The sequence below is a fragment of the Orcinus orca genome, chromosome 10, assembly GCF_937001465.1.
Source record: "Orcinus orca chromosome 10, mOrcOrc1.1, whole genome shotgun sequence".
NCBI classification, from domain to species: domain Eukaryota; kingdom Metazoa; phylum Chordata; class Mammalia; order Artiodactyla; family Delphinidae; genus Orcinus; species Orcinus orca.
Genome location: NC_064568.1, coordinates 85,491,307 through 85,514,765, shown reverse-complemented (window position 1 = coordinate 85,514,765; position 23,459 = coordinate 85,491,307). Strand labels below are relative to the sequence as shown.

The following is a 23,459-nucleotide window of genomic DNA, read 5'->3' as shown; positions in this document are numbered from 1 at the left end:
AGAGACAAATGACAATGAAAACACGATGATCCAAAACTTATGGGATGCAAAAATGCAGTTCTAAGAGGGAAGTTTATAGCTATACAAGCTTACCTCAAGAAACAAGAAAAACCTCAAATAAACATTTGAATCTCACCTTACACCTAAAGGAACTAGAGTAGAAGAACAAACAAAACCCAAAGTTAGCAGAAGGAAAGAAATCATAAAGATCAGAGCAGAAATAAATAAAATAGAAACAAAGAAAATAGCAAAGATCAATAAAACTAAAAGCTGGTTCTTTGAGAAGATAAACAAAATTGATAAACCATTAGCCAAACTCATCAAGGAAAAGAGGTAGAGAACTCAAATCAATAAAATTAGAAATGAAAAAGGAGAAGTTACAACAGACACTTCAGAAATACAAAGCATCCTAAGAGACTACTACAAGCAACTCTATGACAATAAAATGGACAACCTGGAAGAAATGCACAAATTCTTAGAAAGGTATAACCTTCTAAGACTGAACCAGGAAGAAATAGAAAATATGAACAGATCAATCACAAATAATGAAATTGAAACTGTGATTAAAAATCTTCCAACAAACAAAAGTCCAGGGCCAGGTGGCTTCACAGGTGAATTCTATCAAACATTTAGAGAAGAGCTAGCACCCATCCTTCTCAAACTCTTCCAAAAAATTGTGGAAGAAGAAACACTCCCAAACTCATTCTATGAGGCCACCATCACGCTGATACCAAAACCAGACAAAGATACTACAAAAAAAGAAAATTACAGACCGATATCACTGATGAATATAGATGCAAAAATCCTCAACAAAATACTGGCAAACAGAATCCAACAACACATTAAAAGGATAATACACCTTTTAATTTATCCCAGGGATGCAAGGATTCTTTAATATATGCAAATCAATCAATGTGATACACCATATTAACAAATTGAAGAAGAAAAACCATATGATCATCTCAATAGATGCAGAAAAAGTTTTTGACAAAATTCAACACCCATTTATGACAAAAATTCTCCAGAAAGTGGGCATACAGGGAACCTACCTCAACATAATAAAGGCCATGTATGACAAACCCATAGCAAACATCATTCTCAATGGTGAAAAACTGAAGACATTTCCTCTAAAATCAGGAACAAGAAAAGAATGTCCACTCTCACCACTATTACTCAACATAGTTTTGGAAGTCCTAGCCATGACAATCAGAGAAGAAAAAGAAATAAAAGGAATACAAATTGCAAAACAAGAAGTAAAAGTGTCACTTTGCAGATGATGTGATACTATACAGAGAGAATCCTAAAGAAGCCACCAGAAAACTGCTAAAGCAAATCAATGAATTTGGTAATGCTGCAGGATACAAACTTAATACACAGAAATCTCTTACATTTCTATATACTAATGATGAAAAATCTGAAGGAGAAATTAAGGAAACACTCCCATTTACCACTACAACAAAAAGAATAAAATACCTAGGAATAAAGCTACCTAGGGAGACAAAAGGCCTATATGCAGAAAACTATAAGACACTGATGAAACAAATTAAAGATGATACCAACAGATGGATAGATATACCAAGTTCTTGGATTGGAAGAATCAGTACTGTGAAAATGATTATACTACCCAAAGCAAACTACAGATTCAATGCAATCCCTATCAAATTACCAATGGCAGTTTTTACAGAACTAAAACAAAAAATCTTAAAATTCGTATGGAGACACAAAAGACCCTGAATAGCCAAGGCAATCTTGAGGGAAAAAGCGGAGCTGGAGGAATCAGGCTCCCTGACTTCAGACTATACTACAAAGCTACAGTAATCAAAACAATATGGTACTGGCACAAAAACAGAAACATAGATCAATGGAACAAGATAGAAAGCCCAGAGATAAACCCATGCACATATGGTCACCTTATCTTTGATAAAGGAGGCAAGAATATACAGTGGAGAAAAGACAGCCTCTTCAATAAGTGGTGCTGGGAAAACTGGACAGCTACATGTAAAAGAATGAAATTAGAACACTCCCTAACACCATACACAAAAATAAACTCCAAATGGATTAGTGACTTAAATGTAAGACCAGACACTATAAAACTCTTAGAGGAAAACATAGGAAGAACACTCTTTGACATAAATCACAACAAGATCTTTTTTGATCCACTTCCTAGAGTAATGGAAATAAAAACAAAAATAAACAAATGGATTGCTTCCATGTCCTGGCTATTCTAAATAGAGCTGCAATGAACATTTTGGTACATGACTCTATTTGAATTACCATTTTTTCAGGGTATATGCCCAGTAGTGGGATTGCTGCATCATATGTTAGTTCTATTTTTAGTTTTTTAAGGAACCTCCATACTGTTCTCCACAGTGGCTGTATCAATTTACATTCCCATCAACAGTGCAAGAGGGTTCCCTTTTCTCCACACTCTCTCCAGCATTTACTGTTTGTAGATTTTTTGATGATGGCCATTCTTACCGGTGTGAGATGATATCTCATTGTAGTTTTCATTTGCATTTCTCTAATGATTAACGATGTTGAGCATTCTTTCCTGTGTTTGTTGGCAATCTGTATATCTTCTTTGGAGAAATGTCTATTTAGGTCTTTTGCCCATTTTTGGATTGGGTTGTTTGTTTTTTTGATATTGAGCTGCCTGAGCTGCTTGTAAACTTTGAGGATTAATCCTTTGTCAGTTGCTTCATTTGCAAATATTTTCTCACATTCTGAGGGACATATGTATAACTGATTCACTTTGTTATAAAGCAGAAACTAACACACCATTGTAAAGCAATTATACTCCAATAAAGATGTTTAAAACAAACAAACAAACAAAACCCAAATGGGACCTAATGAAAATTCAAAGCTTTTGCACAGCAAAGGAAACCATAAACAAGATGAAAAGACAACCCTGAGAATGTGAGAAAATATTTGCAAATGAACCAACGGACAAAGGATTAATCTCCAAAATATACAAACAGCTCATGCAGCTCAATATCAAAAAAACAAACGACCCAATCCAAAAATGGGCAGAAGACCTAAATTGACATTTCTTCAAAGAAGGCACACAGATGGCCAAGAAGCACATGAAAAGCTTCTCAACATCACTAATTATTAGAGAAATGCAAATCAAAACTACAATGAGGTATCACCTCACACCAGTTAGAATGGGCATCATCAGAAAATCTATAAACAACAAATGCTGGAGAGGGTGTAGAGAAAAGGGAACCTTCTTGCACCGTTGGTGGGAATGTAAATTGATACAGCCACTATGGGGAACAGTATGGAGGTTCCTTAAAAAACTAAAAATAGAATTACCATATGACCCAGCATATACTGAGAGAAAACTGTAATTCAAAAAGACACATGCACCCCAATGTTCATTGCAGCACTATTTACAATAGCCAGGTCATGGAAGCAACCTAAATGCCCATCAACAGACAAATGGATAAAGAAGATGTGGTACATATATACAATGGAATATATTACTCAGCTATAAAAAGGAACGAAAGTGGGTCATTTGTTGAGACGTGGGTGGACCTAGAGACTGTCATACAGAGTGAAGTAAGTCATAAAGAGAAAAACAAATATCGTATATTAACGCATATATATGGAACCTAGAAAAATGGTACAGATGAACCGGTTTGCAGGGCAGAAATTGAGACACAGATGTAGAGAACAAACGTATGGACACCAAGGGGGGAAAGTTCCGGCGGGGGGATGGTGGTGGGATGAACTGGGAGATTGGGATTGACATGTATACACTGATGTGTATAAAATGGATGACTAATAAGAAACTGCTGTGTAAAAGAATAAATAAAATTAAAAAAAACAAAAGGAAGGGAGTCATTGAAGGGAAATTACAACTCCCCAGAGAGCTCCACATGCCAGGCTCCTGGAAATTGGTCCAAGTTCCATTTGCTCTGGAGTTCTGAGAAGAACAGCAGTCCTTGTAGCTGTACTTCTTTCCTTGTTCTTTAGATTTCACCTTTACAACTTTTAAAAACTATGTTTGCATTATATGTTTTTGTAGAAAGTTTTAAAATAGAAGATTTACAGATAACAAAATTAAGTCACCCATTATTCTCCCTCTTCCCCATTCCAGAGATAATCATTTACATTATTAGTGTATATTCTTCCATTGTCTTCCTATGTGTAGAAACATGTATTTTATTTTAAAGATTTGGGTCATGCAATACGTGCATTTTTGTAACTTGCTTTTTAATCTTAACCTTATGTTCTGAGCATTTTTTTGTGTGTCATCAGGCTTGAAAATCAAGATTTCTGTGTATGCAGCAAAGACTATCATAGTGACTTAACATCATTTAACCATCCACTACATTAGACGTTGATTATTACTGCCTACGTTTGCCTTGTGTTTTCTTTTTTCCCACTGTTTATCAGAAAACAGTCACCAACCTTGTGAGTTCATATTTATCAGTCTTCCTGACTGATGTTTGACGTTATATCCAATAGTTTCCCAGGACCACATGTGATATGTGGATATATGGATACTGAGTCCCTTATCTTCTCCTCCTACTTTGTTCTCCAATTTTTGTACCCAACATTTTCCCCAAGAGTGAAGATATTGTTTTTCTTCCTTCAACCTAAGCCACATTCCTCAAAAATCCTGAAGTCTATATCACCATCTTCCAAATGTGTATGTAGGGAAGATTCATCATTTTAGTAGCTAACCTACACTGAATGTTTACTGTGTTTTCTGTGCTTAGAGGTTTATAAGAATTTTTTTCATTTAAACTTTATGATAGTAATACAAGGCAAATACTACTATTATCTTCCTCTACAGGTAAAGAAAGTGAGGCTTCTTTTGAGTAACTTGACTAATGTCACAGCTAGTAAGAGGCAAAGCCGGCCCTAAACCCAGACCTGTTTGCTTCTACATAATTTATTATTATTATTACCCAAAGTCCTTTTTTATTCAAATTTTCTTAGTTTTTGCCTAATGTCCTTTTTCTGCTCTAGGATACCACCAGGATACAATGTTTCAATGTTTCATTTAATCATGTCTTCTTAGACGTCTCTAGGCTGTGACAGTTTCTCAGACTTTGCTTTTTTTCTCTAAACTTTTTTTTTTTTTTTTTTTTACAATATAGTCACCTCTTATCCTCTACAAGACCACAACAATTACAATTTATTGTGCACTGTTGAGAGTGGCTTTGGTGCTCACAGCAACTCTCCAAAGCTATTGTAATCCTCATTCTACAGTTGAGAAAACCGAGACTTAGAGATGAGAACTAATGATGGAGGTCACGAAGCTAGTAAGTGATGGAGCTGGGATCCTAACCCGGGACTGTCTGACCATTAGTGTCATGTTCTTTTAAATACTCTAATTTAGGTGACTTATGTACATGTGCTTTTAAAAAATAATATTAAATGTTAATAGCAGCGTTCGAGTGCCATAAAGATCGATATTTGGTCCAACTCTCCTATTGCCCAAGCTCCTTCTACAGATTCCTCAACAAAAGGTTCTAAGCACATGGTCAGAAGCCATCAGTATCACTCAGCTTACTATTTCACAAAACATCCAGTCAAGTTGTGAACAATTCTGATCACGAGAGCTCTGTGTTCTTCCAAATGGTTTTTCCTCTGGTCTTAGTGTGGTTCTCAGGAGCCAAACACAACCATCTAAACTTCTACTAAGAACTCTGCAGTCAGCCACCATGTCTCCCCCTAGACAATCCTTTCCTGGAAGAGCGTGGCACAGTATGAACTTCCCTCAGCATCTTAATAGCCTGATTTACACCACAGAATCTGTGGTCTGCAGAATCTCTATTTAGATGCAAGTCCTTATAGTGCATTATAGCTCTGCAACGTGCATGCCCTCTACAATCAGAGCTCAGTAATCGCCCTGCTGACTCCTTGCTTACTGGTAACCTCTTTCTCACCCCAGCGCTATCACCCCTCTCCTCCTCACCCCCACCCTCCCCACACACGACATTTCTAAATCATCAGGCCAAAGGATCCTAACACTGACACCCTTCCAACCCTCTAAATGGGGGAGCTGTCTCTAGAAAACCCCTTGAGACACACGTTTGGAAGGTGAGTGAAACATAAGGGGGATACTTTCTCTGAGTTTGACAAACAGGTTAAAGGGCAAGGAGAGTGAACCATGACCGCCCGGAGACAGATCCTTTCTCCCCCACTTCCCCACAGCGCTGAGGCAGACAAGAGCTCCCCGCTGGATGTGCCCAGCACAGACAGCGCACGCGGGGCGGGTCAGGGACGACGCACCTGAGCAGGGCGGATTCCCAGCAGCTGGTTTCCCCGAGAGTCCGCGGTGGGGCCTTGGGGACGGCACAGCGACGCTAAGGCGCCAGCAGCTGCCTCGCCAGCTGCCCCCGTGCCCGCCCCTCAGACTGGTGCTCAAAGGAAATCAGAGGGCGAAAGAAGCTGGCAAGAGTGTCAGAAGATACCGTAAAGGAGTCCTTATCAAAGTTCTCTAGGTGTTTCTTGCCGGCCGGTGCCTGCGCTTCGTTGTCAATACCATGGACAGCACCCGCGAACCGACTCAGGGGCGCTCGGACGCCGCTGGCTTCTGGCAGGTCTGGCAGCGCTTTGACTCAGAGGGTGAGTAAAGCCACCTGTACAGCCTTGCTGAAAGGACCTAGAGCTTCCTCTTCCCCATACGTCTTTCCCTGCAGAAAGTTGTCTTCCAGCGCTGTTAATGCAATATACCTAACGCAGTATACCTAACAGACGTCTGGTATACTGGAGCTGCAGTTCTTGGTACCTTGTGAACGTTCAGGGTGGGAGGAGGGACCTGAAATTACACCCCGGCCCCCACCCCCCAACGTGTGTGTGCGTGTGTGTGTGTGTGTGTGTGTGTGTGTGTAGTGATATACCGTATATATAATGACAAATATTTTTTATATTAGAGGCTTGTGGGCTGACACTCGGGTATCTGAAGTCAGCCCTCTATGACATTTTTACTCAAATGCTCATTTTTACTCAATGACTTCGTTGTGTAACCCCCAGTCTCTCAAAGAGAGGGTGAATTTTATCAGCTTTCAAAAAGACACTACGCTCACTCCCGAAAAAACTATTTGAAAAGAACTACTTACATTTGCTTTGTCTTCATTAAAAAAGAAACATAAAGGAAATATCTAAAGTGTGTGTTTTAACCTTGCAAACTAAGATTCAATACTTACATCTCTTAAATTTTTCCAAGACTGCAAAATCCTTGGGTTAGAGTTTATTCTAAAACTCATGTTTATTTGTGGATTAAAATTCATGTATAAATAGCTTTCCTTTCCCCACTATTTGTACAAACCACAGCACAAAGCATTGACTCTCAGATATGTATTTGCTATTCACATCCATGTCATCTAGAGGTAGATACTAGCACTTCATTAGAGTTACAATAGATAGTGTCCATGGGGATTTTATAAATTTGAGATTAAAAACAAATTTAGATGTTAAGTGTTAAATACTAAATGTCACACGTTATTCTGTGTAAGTGACTATTATTTGTGGATACCTTCTTGCATTTAGAAAAAGGTTACATAGAAGAGAAGGAGCTGGATGCTTTCTTTTACCACATGTTGCCGAAATTTTGTACTGATGTAAGTACTTGTGCCACTAAGCATTAATTTATGTTCTCTTAGTGAATTCTAAAAAGCATCCAAGTCTTATGTTGATTTGTACCTATTAATCGCATCTGATCTCTTTTCTTCCTTGCATGTAATTTTTCTCCCTCTCCTAGCAGCACAGAGGGATTTAGGTAGGTTTTATGAGGCTCAGCTGTAGCATTTGACATGCTGGTCACTGACTTTTAGTGTGACATCTGTCATCCACTCAGAGATTTTAACTGTAGATTCAAACAACCCTGTTTTGAACGTCTCCTTGGTTATGTCTCTGCTAATGGATTTAAACCTAGAGATAAGGTAGCTCACTTTGCTCAGAAAGGTGGAAAAGATGTTAAGAGCTTTTGAGGCTCTGGGTGTTTAGTGCCTTTAATATTACTTGGATAGCAAACCACAAACAAACCATTCAAAAGCATTTTTCATTTTGTTAGAAAGGTTACAAATTTCTTAAGAAATGGCAAACCAGAAAATAATAAACATTCCCAGAGCCCAAGTATAAATGTAAACCAATCCATCCAGTGTCCATATCCCTCCCTGACGGTAAATCTGGCCTTGAGAGATGCAGATTACCTTTTGATGAGCCCTGTACCAAAGCAGAGGAAAAATGCACACAGAGACGCACCAGCCTGGGGCTGGGATAACCTGGTAAAGACTCCATCAGGGGATACATGGGAAGAGGAGTAGCTCTGGAGATAATAGTGTTTAAAATGAATTGTGGCGACAGCTTATCCTCAGCCATAGTTGTTTACATGGAAGAATACTGGAGTGCATCACACTTTCACGTAGGAGCCCAGTGCGGAGAACAAGCAGCTTGGGGAAGGGCAGTCAGATCAGAATCAGAGAGGCTGCCATCTGCCTCTAACAGCCACACACAGAGCTCGTAGTCACCCTCTCTCGCCCGCAGCCCGTCTGCCTCTCGTTTTCTATCTCTCTTCTGATCTCTTTCTGTCTCTGCCCATTTCTGTTTCTCATTCTGTGTTTCATGGCTCTCCTCTCCCATCATCTTTTTTTTTCCCATCATCCCTTGACTTTCTCTGTGACTTCTCTTTCTCTCTCTCTCAGCTCTGTTTCTCATGTCTCTCCATCTGTCTTTGTCCCTCTCCTGTCTCTGTTTCTCCTGCTTTCTATCTTCAGTCTGTTTCTCAAGTTCTCTCATTGTCACTCCTCTCTATTCTTCTCTCTTTCCTATCTCTCTTTGCCCTTCATTTCTTTTATCAGTTTCTCTCCTCTCCTTTTCTCTTTCCTTCCCTTATCTCTCTGTTTCTCTGCTTTGCTGCCACTTACTACTGTAAATGCAAAGGCTCGTGTCGTTCCAGAATCCATGGGTCTGACGCCATTTTGTCAAACATGACAGGAGTATTTGAGGAAAACAAAAAGACGGAGGCAAAACCATTCAAAGTCTTGCAATAAACTGGATGGTCAGAAACTAAACCCCAGAGACTTGGAACTTCACACCTTTTCAGAAAGCTCCTTGCTTTAGTCATTTAAAGGAGAAGAAAAGTTGCTGTCACTATTGAAACTGAAAGTGTCTAATTTTCAGTCATGGGATGAGCGGTAGGGCTTCTCAAACACTGGGGTCTGCTCTAGACTGAGGACACTGTGAGCTGCCTTCTTCTGGGGCTTGGGCTGACTTCAAAGGCATCGTTCCCATTAGTGAGGGAGGAGGTGGATGCCATCTCCCGCAGCTTGCCTGATCTTGTCATCACCCCTCCCTCAGATCTGGCCCATGGCCTCACCTTCTCACACATGGACAGGCATGGTCCTCGGAGGAAAGGAAACAACAAATGACTCACCAGTCTGCTGTGCAACTGTGTTCAGTGCAGGCATTCCTGAGTCCAGAGGCGAAGGGGTTGGAAAGCTGCAGAGTCCTTAGGCCAGTGAAAATAAAATTGTGGTGTGCCTAAGAATTAACTGTGTTTGTTAACGTGCAAAGCCCCAGGTCCCACCTCTTAGGTATTTCAGTACATTTGGGGGTCTGTCTGGGGTCTTGCATTTTAAAAGCACCCTGAGTCACACTGCATCTTCTTTCACTCTGTTCCCTCCAGGAACAGTGATTACCTGTCAGACAGGGGACTGTAATATAATTAGGCCAGTCCTGCTGAGTTGTGGCTGTAGCCCCAGGTACCTCTCCTCAGCACTTGGCAAAGGAGACAGGTTTTGGAGCCAGGGGATAAGCCGTTTAAACTGTTAATCAGAAATGCTGTCATCTGCCATTGTTTCCTTTCAAAATGCTGAGGCATTACCCCAGGGAACATAGTTACAGGGACCTTCACTGGGCGTTCCATGATACCGGGACAAGTATGATTAAGGAAACTGTTCCTAATTCTGGACTTTTTTTCCTGCTGAGAAATGAATAGGCCCTAAGTATGTCCTTAACAAGAGGACATGTCCCTCTCAGCGGAGGGATAATCACTTGTGACACCTACTTTTAATCAGTGATGCCCCACTGAGTACAGAAGCAGCAGCGGGGGGCCTCCATGACCAGGCAGCCCCTCACTCTGGTGTTTAAGTGTGACAAGCAGTTCATCAGAGGCCTGAATAGCTCTACTTTCCTCCCCTGATTAGCTAGTCACAGAGACCTTGGGGGAAGGAATTTGAAGATTTCTAACAGCAAGCTGCCTGCTAGTCAATCTTGGAGAGCAGCCGGCCTGCTTGTAATTACGTTCCTCACAGCCTCTGAGGGGACTGACTTAATGGAACCATCGGCTGCTCTTGCTGCTTCTGTTACTCACCCCCCTCTTATCTCCGCCTTTTGTCTTTTCAAATACTCAGAACTGGCCTCTGAACCAGGTCCAGATCTAGCCAGTCTGTTGCATAGCATTGCTTTCTGGGGCTGTGTATGCATTCTTCACGTACAGATTGTAGCACATCCTAGGCCTGTTTCAATGCTTCAGAGATGATAAATACTCTGCTGGGGCCTAGAGTCTCAGACAAGGTGAGCAGGGTTGGTGCTGCTGGGAAATTACAACAGAGGGAGCCCTAGACTCTTTTGCTTTAGGTCTAAGGGATAATCACGGACTTTGGAGTTAGAGGTCTGAGAGGACGGAAGTCAAGTTTCTGTGCCTTCAAACTAAAGGTCGAAGGCCAAGCTGAAATTCAAAGTGAAGACCCACTTTCCTGCGTGATTTCCATTGCGATTTTCCTGTATGACGCACATACACACTCATACAAGCCACACAATCTACGGCGCCAAGACTACAGAGGCTAATTTCTCGGTACTTAGTGGAGTGTCAAATGAGGAGACCTGGTTGGCAGGGATAGTGTAGTAGTATTAGGGAGAATAAATTTAGTATAACTGATCTAGTCTGAAGTCTAGGAATACGGCACTGTTTGGGAGTATCTGTGCCTCTCAGCCCCTACGTCAAATTCATTCTCCATTGTTGATTATACCTGTCACCTTTCTTTGTAATAACCCTGCCGCCCACTGATGAAGAACAATTTAATGTGTGGAAAAGGTTGTACAAGGAAGGGATATGTGACGTCTTCAGTAGTTCAATGATTATTTCTTTGGTTTCCTCTTTAATTATTTTCCCCTAATTATTCTTTTCCTTGGTGAGACCAAGATTAAAAGAATAAACTCTAGCAAACTGGGGACCCAGAAGAGCTGGACTTTCCAATTAGAAAAGAATAAAAAAAACCTCTGAGTTCTTGGGAAGAAAGTTTATATGTTCATTACAATCTTTTGTCACAACCAAATATAGAATGATGTTCAAATTCATTCTATCAACAGTCTAGTCTCTAAGCTTCTCTTCATTCATACTTTAGGAGCTCACTAGCTACAAGTCTTACCTAGTTAGGATTCTGATTAGTGGTTATTTGTTTAAGAAATCTCTCTCTCTCTCTCTCTCTCTCTCTCTCTCTCTGGTGTGCAACTTGGTGGGATCACTTTCAGTGGTTAAGTAACTTACTTTCCAGGTTAGACTAACATAATTATCAGGCTATATACTCTGAATATTTGATATCCTAACTACATTTTTGGAATCTCAGTGGCTTTAATGTGGTTCTGTCTGGCCCACTATAGGATGCAGTCATGGAAGAAAATGTGCAGAAGATGAAACAACAATTTACGTCTGCCCACAATGTCTCTAAAGACGGTCGCATACAGATGAAAGAGGTACCTTTTATGACTGTAACTTTCTTGGGCTATAATTTTTTCTGAAGGATAATGAAAGTTTTACATTTGATTGGAAAATTAGAACCCTCTGCAAGGCAGCTGGGTTACATAACATTTCTGAAGTACTCACTTTTCCTTTTTCATCAGCTTAATAACAAAGAGTATATGATGCTTCCATCATTTTATTTAGGTCAATCAATATTTATACATATTTTATAATTGGGGAATTGATATGCTGGAGGCTTTTCAGTTACTTGATCTAATATTTGTCTCCTTCCACAGTGTCCTGTTCAAATTCAACCTTGACATAAGGGAAAACGTACTGACAATAAATGAGTTTAAAGTTCAGTATCAGTTCCCAATGGAGATTGGAAAGATCAGTCCGTGAACGTCATTAAAAACAAAACAGAAAGCAGCCGCCTCTACTTCAACTCAAGCCACACTTACTAAGTACCTACTAAAGCGAGGAACTGTGTTAGACATGCAGCGCCAGGCACAGTCTATCTTTAACCTGATAATTTTTCCTTCCAGTTACAAAAAGGTTTCCAGTTTAGAAAGGATTTCCACACATATTATGTTACTTTATCCCCACAGTAGCTATAGAAGATGGACATGGAACATTAGCTCTATTTTACTGATGAGGAAGCTAAGTTACTTTCCTAGCATCGTATGGCCAGTAAGTGGCACTGGATTAAGTTGTAACCCACTTATAGGTATGAATCTATACAGGTTTATTCTATAGAGTTATAAATCCATACATAAAAATGAGCTGCTAGGGGCTTCCCTGGTGGCGCAGTGGTTGAGCGTCCGCCTGCCGATGCAGGGGACGCGGGTTCGTGCCCCAGTCCGGGAGGATCCCACATGTCGCGGAGCGGCTGGGCCCGTGAGCCGTGGCCGCTGAGCCTGCGCGTCCGGAGCCTGTGCTCTGCAACGGGAGACGCCACAGCAGTGAGGGGCCCGCGTACCGCAAAAAAAAAAAAAAAAAAAAAAAAAAAAGAGCTGGTATGAAAGTAAGATATTTATTTCATAGACAAAACTGCCTGCTAGACATATGACCTAAAACCTGAAGAGCTAGTCTCTTAGTGCTGTCATACTTAGTCATTATTGTTGGTGAAAATAGTAATTTTTCTTTAAAAAGTTATAACAAGGCAAGATTATGTCTTCTTATAAAAAATAGACATGTTCACACCAGGAGGCTGCCTTTTCAGAAAACTACTAAGCTAAACTCCAGATTTATGACTGTAGCTATTTCCAAAGTTTTCACTAAAAGGCAAAAATTATTTATATAACCAATAATTGCATTATAATTGATGTAAATGTATCAGTGTATTGATTAATGGAAAAGTAGTTGTACGCATCAAGGTAGAATAACCAAAGTATTCATAATTACATGTTCACAGTTACATTCTCTAGCCCATAGAACGGAGCATAGCGTATAGTGGCACTCAATAAATATTTGTTAACTTAATAATAAATGAATGAAACATGGTAAATAATGAAAGACTATGCCATTATCTTACCAATTACTGGTAGACCTTCCTGAAGCAATTGGGAACTTGGCAAAAACTTTGGCATCCGTGCCAACCATTCTGTCATGGAGTCCTGCCAATGAGCATAACTGAGGTTGTCTGTAGAGAAGCTGATGGTATAGGACTGCTTTGGTCCCCTGAAAACCTCATGAGTCTGTGAGTGTAAAGAGTAGCAAGGTCTCTCTACTGTCTCCTGCTATACCACTGGCCATTTCTCTTACTCCAATTACAGGTACTTGTGACATAAAATCAGCTCACCTGCACACATTTGAGCTATTTTAGCACAAAACAAAACGGGAAAGGAGTCGCATCTAAGAGCCAAAGTGAAGCTTGGGGATGATCTGTGTCCAGGGCTCCTCTGTGCCACTCTGGTCAAACTGAAGACGGAGTGCGTTCTAGAGACTTAGGGCTGGTGAATTACATTTTAATTTGGTTTCTCAGCCTGTGTCACCCCATGCGAAAACACACTTAGTCCTGAAGAGCAGCTCGCAGCTCACCTTGTGTGGTGGGTAGGAAAAACACAAAGTCAACAGGTGAAGTATGAAACCTTGGCCAAGTGATTTCATCTCTCTGAGCCTCAAGTTCATCATCTTCATCCACAGAGCAGTTACCACGGACTAACTTTTTAATGGGTACCAGGGACTTTGCTAAACAGTTTATAAACAGTGCCTCACCTGACTTTTAGTCTTCACATAAGCACCAGGATATAAATATTATCTCCATTTTACAAATGAGGAAATTGAGGCACAGAGGTATCAATTAAATTGTCCAAGATCAAATAATAGGTGAATACGGAGAAGGAAGGATCCACACTAAAGCCAACCACGTACTGCTTTGTGCTGCCTCCCGTTCGTATTAAAATGCCAATACTCATATTTACCTGAAGGATTGGTGTGAGAATTTAATGATGATAGATGAAAAGGACATTGCCAGTGCCTGCCATGTAGTAGGTATTCAATATATGACAGTTGATATTAACACGATGTGCCCTTGAGCTGACCTACATCCAACTAGAGAATATGAATGGGAGTGTGGGCTAATCATTCCTACAACCTAGCAGAAGCTTTTGCTCTGGACTTCCTCTGTAGCACTGAACAAGATGCTGGGAGAACTATGGTTATAGAAGAAATGGCCGTTGTTTATGGGGGACAATTCAGAAAGGAGACAGTATACACTGAAATACCATAGGTTTGGCAAAGAACCCAGCCAAACGTGCCTATGAGCTGAAACAAGTATTACCATCACATAGGGGAAGACATGTTACCTTTGTTCATGGGAACAAGGGAAGTCAGTCAGTAGAACTGGTGCTCATATAGACGGCTGGATGGTTAAATTTACCACAAGTGAACCAACTTTGAAAGTATCATATAGATGCTAATAATATAAAAGAATATAAACCATAGCCAACTCAAGAATCAAGCCAAACAGCAATCATTCCTGATTGTGTGTACGGCACCGAAGTGATCTGTATACACAGCATCTCACCAGCACAGCACAGGGGTTAAAAGTGTGGGCTTAGCTGAGGTCCTGACTCCACCACTTACTAACTACATAATGATGGCAAGCTCCTTATCTCTGTGAAGCCCAGTTTCCTTAACTAATAAATAATAATAATGATGTGTTATGCACCCTATAGGTTGTTCGGATTAAATGAGTTAGCAGATATAAGTATTTAGAACAATTCATGGCACATATAAAAATTACTGGGTGTTTTTATTTTCTACTATAATTACAGAGTTGTTAATATAAAATTGGAGCCTCTCAGAATAAGGTCTGGAACATTTTAAGCACTAACACATTTATTATTAAATAATAATAAAGATGATTATTATTATTTTGTATTGTAAGCTCATGGAAGACAGATACTCATAGTGTTTCACACCTAGAAGGGTGCAATACTTCTTGAAAGAATCAATGAATCCAAAATGACAATCAAGGGCGCGGAACTACGTGTTGGGCTCTCCATCCTGAGAGATCCAAGCCCTTCTGCCCTCTAATATGTTCCTTGATGCCTTTTACCCACGGAGCACCGGCCAGTGTCACCAGCTGCTATTTCCCCCTTTTCCTTTAGCTTGCCTGCATGTTCTTGTCTGAGGATGAAAACTTTCTTCTGCTCTTTCGCCGGGAAACCCCCTTGGACAGCAGTGTGGAGTTTATGCAGGTAAGCGTTTGGTTGTGTCTCTATGGAGGGTGAGGCCAGGATTCCAGCCACCTGCTGTGGCTGCCACCACTCCTGCCCAGTCCCCAAGGGAGAGCTGCCCACAGAGGACAAGACCATGCAAAGAAGCCCTTGTGTGGAGCCTGGACTTTGGCCCCAAGCCCCAATGTGCTCTCTCAGTGTGCTGACCCGGGCTGCCCCTGAGCTGACAAACTCCTTAGCCTGGGCTAGAGGAAGGCTTAGACGAGGGGCCCGGCAGGTACCTGAGGCATGTAATGGGAGGGTAGGGAGGGGGCCGTGGAGCCTGGAGAGCACATGCCCATCAAGAGCCCAGAGTCCTGTGAGCTCCAGCCAACTGCTGCCTTCTGAGAATGCAGCCTAGGCATCTAGACTCTATGGAAAACTACTTTTTTTTTTTTTTTTTGCGGTACGCGGGCCTCTCACTGCTGTGGCCTCTCCCGTTGCGGAGCACAGGCTCCGGACACGCAGGCTCAGTGGCCATGGCTCACGGGCCCAGCCGCTCCGCGGCATGTGGGATCTTCCCGGACCGGGGCACGAACCCGTGTCCCCTGCATCGGCAGGCGGACTCTCAACCACTGCGCCACCAGGGAAGCCCGAAACTACTTATTTTTAAATGTTGGCGACTGATTCTAGTTTTGAAGGCACAGTATGGTCAAAATATAACTGATTAGAGGGCTGATCCAGCCAGCAGGCATCTCTTTGCAATCACTGTGCCAGCATAAAACCAAAAGGCAGAATCAATGGCTCGTCTTATCTCCTCTTTCAGCCTCTAGGTGTTACTGTCTGTGGGTGAAAAAAGACCAGGGGAGGCAGAGCAGGGTGTCTTCAAGGCCAGAGCGGCAGATTCAAGACAGCTCCTGCACCCAGGGCCCCATTCCTGAAAGACTTACCAGGTCCCCACTTGGGAGATAATAACTTGGCACCCTTGTGCACTACTTTATTTATCTTCGGGCCAAGTGGAAGTTATGAGAAATGGAGCAAGCACTTGCATAGACAATTCACAGAAGAAATATGCATAGACAATTGATATATAACAGTAACCAAAGAAATGCAAATTAGAAAAAACTAACTCTTCCAAAGTGGTAAAGACTTTAAGAGGATCAACAAAAAGACACAGCACTGGCAAGCAAGCACTGAGACTTGCTCTTGCTATCCTGGTAGGCACGCGCACTGGGATAATTTTATGGAAAGCGATTTTGCAAAAATGTAATCAGGATTCTTTAAAATTTCATAATCCAGAGTTAATTAAAAAAAATCTTTACCCTTGGACTCAATAATTCTACTTCTCCAAGCATCTATGTTAAGGATATAATCAGAGATGCAGACAAGTTTTCTACACAATGATGTACATTAAATATTTCTGTTAGTATAGTTAAAACTGAAAATAACATAAATGCTTAAGAATGAAAGAAAAATTAGGTAAATTATGATACATTCATACAATTCATTCATTCCACAAATACTTATGTGCCCCTGCAGTATGCCAGCAACTGTTCTAGGCCCTGGAGACTCATGAGAGAAAAACCCCATTGTGGAACTTTATGCATCACTGAAAGTCAAGTTTTCAAAGACTATCTAATGACAAGAAGGAAGTGCATTATGGTGTTAAGAAACAAAATTGCATATGCGTTATGATCTTAACTTTGCTTAAAGAATTATTTACCCTAACACCCATGTAAATAAGACAACGGGTAAATACACACTAGATAAATATTGGGGTTTTTTAGGGGTAAGACTTTGGATAATATTTATGTTCCCTGTACTTCTGTATTTTCCAATTGTGTCGAATCATTATTCTATTATTTACAGATGATTTTAAATGACATTTTCAAAATAATTTTAGTTGTGTTTAAGAATGCTCACAGAAGATTTTAAATGAAAATAATAGACTATCCAAGTGTGCAGGCCATATGACTTCCCCTTCATTTTGTCACATATATAATAGAAACACAATGAAAAGGAAACACATAGAAATGACAAGTGACTATCTTGGGGTAGGAATTTCAGAAGATTGTAGTGTTTTATATTTCAGTAATTTCGTACAATAAATATGACTTGCTTTTATAATGAGCAGAAAGTATTAAAATGTTATGCCTGTGTAGGCTTGAATAATCTTGAGAAATGGGAAAAAGAAAAGTTCCATATGCCATTTCCATCTTTTTTTTTTTAAAAAAAAACTTTCTCCATTTTTCCTCCCTCCCTTCTAGTTTGTCAATTTCTTCTGTCAAGAAGTGCTTTCTCTTTCTCTACCCAATTAAAAAAAATATATTTTGGATTCTTGAATTCTTTTTTTAAAATTAAATTTGTTATAACCTATGTACTCTCCTATATTTTTTAAGAAATCCTACCTTAATGTCTTTATATTCCCCCTGAACTACAGGACCTTAAGACACTATCAGCTCACTTGCCATTATTGTCCAGAATATTAGTTCTATCTTGTTTTCTTTAACCCCACAAATTTTATGCTAACAAGATGTTTCCATTTGCCCACATGTTTCCCATTGTGTTTGTACATCATTCCTTCTTCATCTTAGATTTTCCTCCTTTGTGTTCCTCCTTCCTGGAGTATATCCTTTACCAAGAGTCTGTTGGTAATAAACTCTGTTTTTGTTTGCCTGGAAACCTTTTTGCTTTCATTCTTTAAAGACAGGCATATATAGTAGTCACATAATGATCTTTGGCCCACCAATAGCTCAGTTGCAGTAAAACTGTAAGATAAGTTAGATGGAAAATGTTTGGAGAACAGCATTAAAAAGCAGGTTAAAATGTTTTTGTTATTTGAAATTTTCATTCTTCTTCTGGTATAGTCATACCATTAAAGTTAGGATATAAATCACGTTTAACCAGGTGATTTTCTAAGCCTGGTTAGATTCAGGCAGAAACGTTGGTGACAGGGACTGAAAGGGGCAATGTTTCTGAACACTTCTCACTAAGTATCAGCATCTCCTACTATCCCTGCAGGATATTCAGGCAGGACCCTAGTTGTGATCTAGAATTAAGGTCCCTCCAGTTGATGACTCAGGAAACCCATTCCACATCAATGAAACATTTGTCAATTAAAAAAAATACTTAATCCTACTTTTTCATTCTCTATAGGAGTTAGGAAACTTGTTAACTTGTGAGGCTTGGATATGGAAAAATCAGAGGTGGTCAAAATCACACCATTTACTAAAGAAAGCAGTTCAATGTTTCCTTAAAAATATTCAGCTGTGGGCTTCCCTGGTGGCGCAGTGGTTGAGAGTCCGCCTGCCGATGCAGGGGACACGGGTTCGTGCCCCGGTCCGGGAAGATCCCACATGCCGCGGAGCGGCTGAGCCCCTGAGCCATGGCCGCTGAGCCTGCGCGTCCGGAGCCTGTGCTCCACAACGGGAGAGGCCACAACAGTGAGAGGCCCGCGTACCGCAAAAAAAAAAAAAAAAAAAAAAATTCAGCTGTGCTGTCTTCCAGTTTAAGTAACTGTATCTTCAGCTGGCTGAACGCTGTTTTTTGTGGGGTTTTTTGGCCACACTGCACAGCATGTGGGATCTTAGTTCCCCGAGCAGATATCGAACCCGAGCCACCTGCATTGGAAGCACAGAGTCTTAACCACTGGACTGCCAGGGAAATCCCATGAATGCTGTTCTTAAACCAATGAAAGGGTTGGCTTGCTACTGGGAATTATCAGAGATGTTTTATTCCCTTTACCTGGAGCCAAGACCACAAAGGCAAGATTCCTTAGGGGCCCTTTCTGCCGTGCAATTTATTTTGGGGAAGTTCACCTTTGCATTAAGGTTATTGCTGTTCGGGGTTTTAGTCTTATGGAGGTGCCTCAGTTTGACTTCTCACCTTGGGTGGCCCCAGGATTTGTCTCCTGTCTACCTTGTGTGCAGTTTCCTGATAAAGCGACAGGCTAAGTTATCAGAGATCAGTAGATGTACCTAGGATAGACTTTGGTTTCTGTTTTGTGTTTTCCTATCATGTCAGACCTCTTAGATGTCCCCTCACTTTCTTGCCAGCTGTAAAGAGCTGCTTTTTAGAGTACTCTGCATTTTTAGGAATTTAGTACAAAGAAGATTGCTTGGTTTGCCATATTGCCTCCCACTGAAGGCCATCCCTTGATATCTTTCCATTTTGAACTTTCCATAGCTCCCTTTCAGTGAGTGCACTGTGGTCCTCCTAAGTGGCTCTAAGCGAATGCAGTGAGTCATTTCTAGTGAGTTCTGCCCAAACAATAGCTGTCACCAAAGAAAGCCTAAAATTCTCCATGCAAAGTCTTAGTTGCACCCAGTTAAGTACTATTATCAGATGCTGAACCATAGTAGACAGCAGCATAAGTTGACCCCAAATTATTTGAGGGTAAATGGATTAATGGCTTTTGTGTATTTCAGATTTGGCGCAAATACGATGCTGACAGCAGTGGCTTTATATCAGCCGCTGAGCTTTGTGTAAGTGTTGCCAGGAGCTGTGTCTGGGTGAAGGGCGGGTTTGCTCATCGCTGGGAATTTGATATATATGTATCATGAGATTGATTTCTGTGTTTCCAAGAAACATGGATATGAATTTGTTACTTAAAAAGGCTGATTCATGTTTAGAAGGTTTAGAAACTGTATGTTGGATTTATTGCTTGCTAAATGCATTTCAGTTCCTTCCTAAAACAAACGGATCACAAGTCTTAAAATACAGCCTCTTGAGATTTTTAGATTTTTATTTGCTCACTAGATAAAATGCAGCTCTTTGCTTGATGTCACAGAACTTCCTCCGAGACCTCTTCCGCCACCACAAAAAGGCCATTTCTGAGGCTAAGCTGGAAGAATATGCTGGCACCATGGTGAGTAACCGAGCAATGCGATCTCCATGAGGACAGCTTCTCCGCTGCCTCCTCAGGGCCCAGAAACATTGTCTGGGACAGTGGATGATTCTACCCATTTAGCAAGTTGATTTAGAGCAATTGGGAATCAGATAGATGGGAGATGTGTGTCCCACCTCTGCCATCTTTAGCCATGGCCTTGAGAAACAGTCCAGGCTCTCAACTTTACTTACTTCATCTGAAAAATGGAGATTAATAGTATCTAGTTGCTGCGAGGGCAAGTGAGTGGATGCATATGAAGCACTTTGCAGAGCATCAGGGGAATAATAAATGTTCAGTACATGTTAGCTCTTCCTGTAGCGGTTGTTGTGGCCCTTGTTGTCATGATTTCACTCGCCCCTCATGCCACATGACCCCAGGACTATTTCAGCATCAAAGCTCCCTGGAAAATGGTGAAGCAGGAGAAGCTGCCTTTGGTGAACTCATCCTCATATTCTGTTTCAGTTCCTAACTTGATGCTTTTCTCCCAGTGCTAATCAACACTCTGTATTGAACTGGATCTGGCTTCTCTACCATTCACCTCCCCCTGAGCCCCTTCCCATCCCCAGGTGTGGGCTTCATTCCAATCAAACTCTGTAGCTTTCTTAATTAACAAGCAAGGAAATTGCTGGTAAAGGTCAGTTTACTTTTTTTACTTTTTTTTACAAATTACTTGTAAAAGTACTTTACAATTACTTGTGCAATTGCTACACTTATTATAGAAAGAGTTCTTGAGTAGACGCATCTTACTGAACCTTCCGGTGAACAGCCACGGAAGCGCATCACTGAGAGGAGTTTTATGGATCCCTGTTAAAATGTGCACCACTAGGTTCATCTATTTAGGCCTTTAAATGATGTTTCCAAATACTGTATTCATTCTAACAACCCCTTTATAGCACTGGCATTGTTCCTGCTCCTTTGTGTATCTGATGATTGAGGCTTGGAAAGGGTAAGTGACTAGGTCACCACCAAGTTGAATCCCTAGACTTGTTTTATAAAAATCAGATTAACTGGGAAAGGTTAAGTTGCCTAGCCTAAGGCACCAGTTACACTGGAAGTTGGGCTCTCCTGGCTTTCAACCCTGCATCTTCCTGGCTCTCACTCTGTACTCTGACTCCTCCAAATGCTGCTTCCAGCCAAGGGCATTAGCCCCGGGAAGGAAGAATGTGCTCTTGACCATGACGCCTTGTAAATGGCCTGGACAGGAGCAAAGCTGATGCCAAGGACAGAGTCACAGCCCAGGCCAGGGTCTCAATCAAGGAAATTATCTGGCTTTCTACTATGTTGACCTGTTGTAACAGCATGCAAAACGCTGTTTGAAATCCTGAGTAAATAGGTACTTAGCACTAAAGAGTGAAAGTTCCAGTGAAACCCTCCAATAGAATGAATAATCTGAAAAAGGAAATTAGACTGAAAATGCCTGGGGGAGAGAATAACAAGGAGATTATTCTTCCAGTTGGGCATTTTTTTCAACATTGATTTAACAATGTTAGCACTGGCTGTTGTTATCTTGATTTTATTAATGTATAAAACAGGCCCTACACAATGAAATGCTTGCATTTAGAATCTCCAGCATGTTTCCAGTATTTCTTTGAATACCTTTGACTCTGAGGGGCTTCCCTCCACCTCCAACTAGAATACTAAGCCACTGCTTTCTGACTTTTTAACACAGCTTGGCTATTTTTTCCTTACTTTTCTCCACCTGGTTCTTGCTCATCCTTCAAGATTTAGTTAGACGTCATCTTGCCCTAGAAGATCTTCCATAACCTTCTTCTATAGTGGATCCAAGTGCCTCTCGTCTGTGTCCCTATATTATCTTGTGTATTTCACTGTCGTAACATCATAGTCATCCATTTAATTCATTCCACAAATATTCCTTAAAATCTGCTATGCCTCAGGCACTCTTCTAGTCATCAAGGATTCAACAGTGAGTGAAACAGACAAAGGAGAGACTGACACTAACAATAAACGCAATAAATAATAAATTACATTTCATGATAGAGGGTAACAGTGTGATGGAATAAATTGAAAAGTAGACCAGGCAGTGCCAGCAGGGCAGCTAGGATGGGAGCCTGGGGAGGTGTAATTTTCAATAGGGTGGTCAGGGGAGGCCCTTCAAGAAGATGCAACATGAGAAAGGACCGAAGGTGCAGCCAGCAGAGTCCCTGGGTCAGGGGTGTGCCGGGGATTTCCAGGAACAGGAAGAGACCAGTGTGGCTGGATCAGAGTAAGCAAGGATGAGATGTAGGCCAGACCAGGTTGGGCTTTTGGGGCCATTGTGAGAACTTGGGGTTTTAGTGGGAGGGAGATGGAGAGCCACTGGAGGATTTGAAGCAGAGGATGCCATGATCTAGCTGCTGTGTTGAGAAGAGCCCAAAATGGGCAAGGAGGGAATCAGGAAGCCCTGTTAAGAGGCCATTGCTCCATCCAGGTGAGAGAGGATGGCAGCTTGGACCAGGGTTGGGTAGCAGAGGAGGTGATTCTGTCTGAAGACGGAATCAGTAGGGTTTCCTGATGAAGCAGCTGGGAGTCAAGGATGACACTGCCACTGTCTATGGATCTTGTACTCCACTAGGCTGTGATTCCTCAAGGGCAAGGTGGCATCTTATCTTTGCGTTCTCAGCCCTCCCACGGAGCCTGGCACACAGTGGGCTACTTAATGCGAATTGTCTGAACTGAATTTTCAGTTATTACCTCATAAACAGCTAGGAATAAACCCTAACAATAGGACTAAACTTTGCCCTTGGGGCCCTCCTGCCTCCCTTGTCCGTGTTCCTTGGGACCCTCCAGCTCCATCACGACTCTCGATCCCTCTTGAGGTGCCTCGCATACTGCATATTGCACATCGCAGCATTTTGCCCAGACCCAGCTTTCCTCAAGCAGTGCTTCATGTTCCGAAATTCTCCTTTTTCTCTTTCCTTGTTTAAAACCAGACCCTCCAGGGCAGAACCAGAAAGGGAGCCTGGAAGTGCTGAGCTCCCTCCTTATGTCTCTCAATGGGGTCCTTCATCACAAAGAGTCACCCAGAAGGATCCCAACCAGGCAGTGGGTAGGAGCCGTGCTGAGCCCAGGGGACAGAGACAGACAGGGAGATGGGAGCCCCGCGCTGATGACGGGAGGTGGGAGGGACAGGAGTGAGGGCTACAGCTGGAGGCATGGAGACAGAGCAGAGCAAATCGAGAAGGGACAGTCAGAGCAGGGCGAGCCTAGT

At 41.5% G+C, this 23,459-nt stretch overlaps 2 protein-coding genes across 2 annotated transcripts in view; one reads left to right on the top strand and one right to left on the bottom strand.

The window, feature by feature from the left end:
* Positions 1 to 23,459, bottom strand: part of SLC17A1 (solute carrier family 17 member 1) — a 226,120-nt gene that overhangs the window by 11,438 nt on the left and 191,223 nt on the right. The window lies entirely within an intron of this gene.
* Positions 6,401 to 23,459, top strand: part of SCGN (secretagogin, EF-hand calcium binding protein) — a 38,175-nt gene continuing 21,116 nt past the window's right edge. The window contains exons 1-6 of the mRNA XM_004273511.3: positions 6,401 to 6,585; positions 7,510 to 7,580; positions 11,623 to 11,715; positions 15,316 to 15,405; positions 19,791 to 19,847; positions 20,153 to 20,230. Coding sequence (XP_004273559.1) covers positions 6,504 to 6,585; positions 7,510 to 7,580; positions 11,623 to 11,715; positions 15,316 to 15,405; positions 19,791 to 19,847; positions 20,153 to 20,230 — 471 coding nt within the window. The 5' untranslated portion in view covers positions 6,401 to 6,503. The remainder of the gene's footprint in view (positions 6,586 to 7,509; positions 7,581 to 11,622; positions 11,716 to 15,315; positions 15,406 to 19,790; positions 19,848 to 20,152; positions 20,231 to 23,459) is intronic.